At 50.3% G+C, this 3,427-nt stretch overlaps 1 protein-coding gene across 1 annotated transcript; it reads left to right on the forward strand.

The window, feature by feature from the left end:
- Window positions 1-4: 4 nt before the first annotated feature.
- On the forward strand, window positions 5-3,427 carry PLD6 (phospholipase D family member 6; the record flags this gene model as incomplete). Its single annotated transcript, XM_006023970.2, has 2 exons — window positions 5-83; window positions 527-3,427. Coding segments are annotated over 2 exons (327 nt in total), but the record flags the coding sequence as incomplete, so codon positions are not given.

Genomic DNA, 3,427 nt, shown 5'->3' on the forward strand with positions numbered 1-3,427 from the left:
CCGCGGCGTCCGCGGGCGCGTCGCCGCCGACTCCGACTACATGGCGGTCAACGGCTCCCAGATCGGCCGCCTGCGCCTGGCCGGTGCGCGGGGGGAGGGGGTCCTGTGGGATGGCTGGGAGCAAGGCCGTTGGGAGGGATCCTGGAGGTGGAGGCGGCAGGGTCTGGAAGGGAGGCGAAGGCAGCCAGGATGAGGGTGGTGCTCTGACGCTGGTCTGTGGAAGAGCCGGGTTTTTGCGTGTTACTCGGGACAGGCTCTTTCCCGAACAAGCTGGGTCGTGGCTCCAGCCCGATAACAGAAAAGCCAGCTATTGAGGCGATGTAGCAGGCCTCGGGGACTCGTGGCGCAGGTGGCATTTTCCATTGTGTGTGGCGGTCAGGGGAGGAAGGACATCTAATGCTAACGGGTCCTTGAAGTGAATGAGTACTCAGGTGCGCAGCCGCTCGTTTACAAGTTAGGAAAACACTGTGGGTTTTGGTTGTGCCCTTGAAGAGGAAGCATCAAAACATTTCTTCCGGGTTTGCAGGGATTCAGGTGCGCCACGACCAGGAGAGTGGCTACATGCATCACAAATTTGCTATTGTGGACCAGAAGATGCTCATCACCGGCTCCCTCAACTGGACCACTCAAGCCATTCAGAGCAACCGGGAGAATGTGCTGATCGTGGAGGACGCAGAATATGTGAAGCCTTTCCTGGCAGAGTTCGAAAGGATCTGGGAAGAGTACAATCCAGCCAATTACACGTTTTTCCCCAAAGGAAAGAATCAGAAATAATCAAGCCGTTCCTTGGAGCTGGAGGAAGCCTTGGCAAGTGGGATCTTTGCAGCAAGCTCATCTGTATTTAGTTTATAGCTACAAAGACCAGCACATTATGAGCTTCCAGACATTCCCATCCATTGGGCTGCAATATAGTTCAACTTCTCTGCAAGAGTGAAGCATGCAGAGTCAAGTTCATTGTGAGCTAAATGAAAGTGCATGACCCACCATCCTGGATACATTATTTTGCGAGTGTTAACAACAGTAAGGGTCTGTTGCAACTCTGGTGGTGGAGTTCAAGGTCGTTCACTGACATGTACTGGAGCAGGACAGGAAAAGCAAGGTACGTCTGGACTGTTTAAACAATCCTGAGTGTTTCAGCAGCGGAACAGCTGTTTATCTCCTTGTGGCATTGCAGGTACCATTCCTTGTACAGGCCATTGCTGTGGGGGCAGGCATAGAGAGTCTCAAACTGGCAGCATAAAAGCACGTCTTCTTTCTGAGTCCTACCGGGAGAATATAGAGGGCTGTGGGCAAAGCTATAGTTCATGTAGAGCAGGGTTCAGCTTGTGGCCTGTGGGCCATGTGCAGCCCCCCAAAAGTTGGCATGTGGCCTTCAGGGTTTGCCCCACCCCTTGCCAGGTGCAACTGGGTTCTTTAGGCTCCCCCTTCCTCCTCTGGCTTCTGCTTCCTGGCAGAGCAGTATAGGGGGAAGGAACAGGGAGCCCAAGCTACATGGGGGTGGGGAGTGAGGGGCTGCCTGTACTGCATGTGCAGCACAGGAGGGGACTGGACTGCTTGTGTTGTGTGCAACAAAGGGCAGGCTAGGGCTTCACACACTGCAGGTGAGCAGCATGTGGCCAGGAGGGGAAGGGGATGCTGCGCCTGCAGCTGGGAGGAGCCTGGCTGCCTGGGCTGAGCAGGATGGAGGGCATACTGGGTTGCCTGCACGGGGCAGGGGATGCGGCCCTTGGGTGTACAGCCTGCGCTTCATGTTGCCCCCAGTTGCCCAGAAGTTGGACAGCCGTGATGTGGAGAGAGAATGACTGTAGTATATGACATTGTTAGTGGTAAATGCTCTAGACATTTAATGTTTAAAATGGGCCAGAGAAAGCTTAGGGAAAATGCATTCTTTATAAGTATTTTTGCCTGTGACATGACTGCTGTCAAGATTTGCTTTTTCATTAGTTTAGGAATAGCAGTCTCAGGCAGTTCCCTGGAGGGTTGGAGAGCAGGAGAGGGTACTTGCCAGTCTGCATAAAAAACAACTAGTGCAGGGTAGCCTCCAAAGTGATACAGGATCCCCCAGATCAGCAGGGCTCCTTAAAAGCATGATCTTGAGAACAAGGCTGACTGTGGCTGGATCCCTGCCTCTTGGAGAGCTGAGCTACAGAAGGAAATCCCAGTGTGTATAGGGGACAGGATGCATATGCAGAGATACAAGTGTAGCCTTTCCAGATCAACAGCCTGACTGGTTTCTGGATGCAGGGCTACTGCCTTTCCCACTTTAAATTCCAGGAGGGATTGCCAGCCTCTCCGTGAACCTACCCTTCTCCCCCAGATTCATGTTAGGTGCTAGGAGCAATGGGTCTTTTTTTTTTTTTTGGCTGGGACTGAGCATTTAAGTTAATTTACCCCCTTGTGAGGTCATCACCTGAATGGAATGCAGATGTACCTGTCACAATAGCTTCTGGATTTTTTGAAAATGAAAATTCCATGTTGCACAGTTCTAGACTTGTTGCAAACCAACTGTATTTCTCATTAGACAAACCTAAGAAATATCCATAATGGCCACGTCCAGGCAAGTGTGGAAATGTGCTACTGCTAGTTGTCCCTGGGAAATGCACATGCCACGCACGCTCTGGCGTGTGGCTGGTCACCCTGGGTGGGGTAGAGGAGGCTGGGGTCAGCACTGGGCTGACCCCAGCAGCCTGACATTGAGCCCTGGGGGCCTCCTGCAGCTGAAGCAGCAGCAGTCCTGCTGCTCAAAGCCTGGCCAGCAGCTGCAGCATAGCTCAGGCTGGTCAGGCTCCGGTTTTGAGTGGCACACGCTGCCCCTACATGTGCTATTCCACTTTTTTTTAATGCAGGTTTTTTTGATCCCTGGATATCCAGGGGTCCACCCCCACTGTGCTGCTCCCTTGAATAATGATCTATTACTCATTTCTGGCCTGAACTCTTGTGGTGTGAAAACAAATAAGTAATATAGCAGCTCACCCAGTTTATTTGCATCTACCTGTACAGTTGAAATAGTAACCTGAAAGTAAAGGCTTCCCCATCTGCCACAACACTATTGTATAGAGTTGATTGTAAAAGTGAAAGGTAACATTTATAAAGCAGTGAATCTAAATGTCCTGGTACCTGCCTGTGTCTGAGATGACAGGGGGATTTGATTCGATTTGATGCTGGTTGTAAAAGTAAAGGGTTTTTGTTGTGTTAACTGCTCTTCCGACTTGCTTTTCTGTTCTGTTTTATAGCAAAGCTGAACTTAAGGGTGCTTACCTTTATTTATAACAGTTAAGTGTTTCACCAGACTTACAGGACCATAGTTTGCTCAAAAGCTTTCACTGTTATATCAGTACCTACCAGAAAGCAGAGTTTTTGGAAGAGAGCTTAATCAATATAAGGCAGGGTAGATATCTTAGTTAGTTACTTTATAAAAGATGCATTT

Source organism: Alligator sinensis, unplaced genomic scaffold (assembly GCF_000455745.1).
Source record: "Alligator sinensis unplaced genomic scaffold, ASM45574v1 scaffold402_1, whole genome shotgun sequence".
In the NCBI taxonomy this organism is placed as follows: domain Eukaryota; kingdom Metazoa; phylum Chordata; order Crocodylia; family Alligatoridae; genus Alligator; species Alligator sinensis.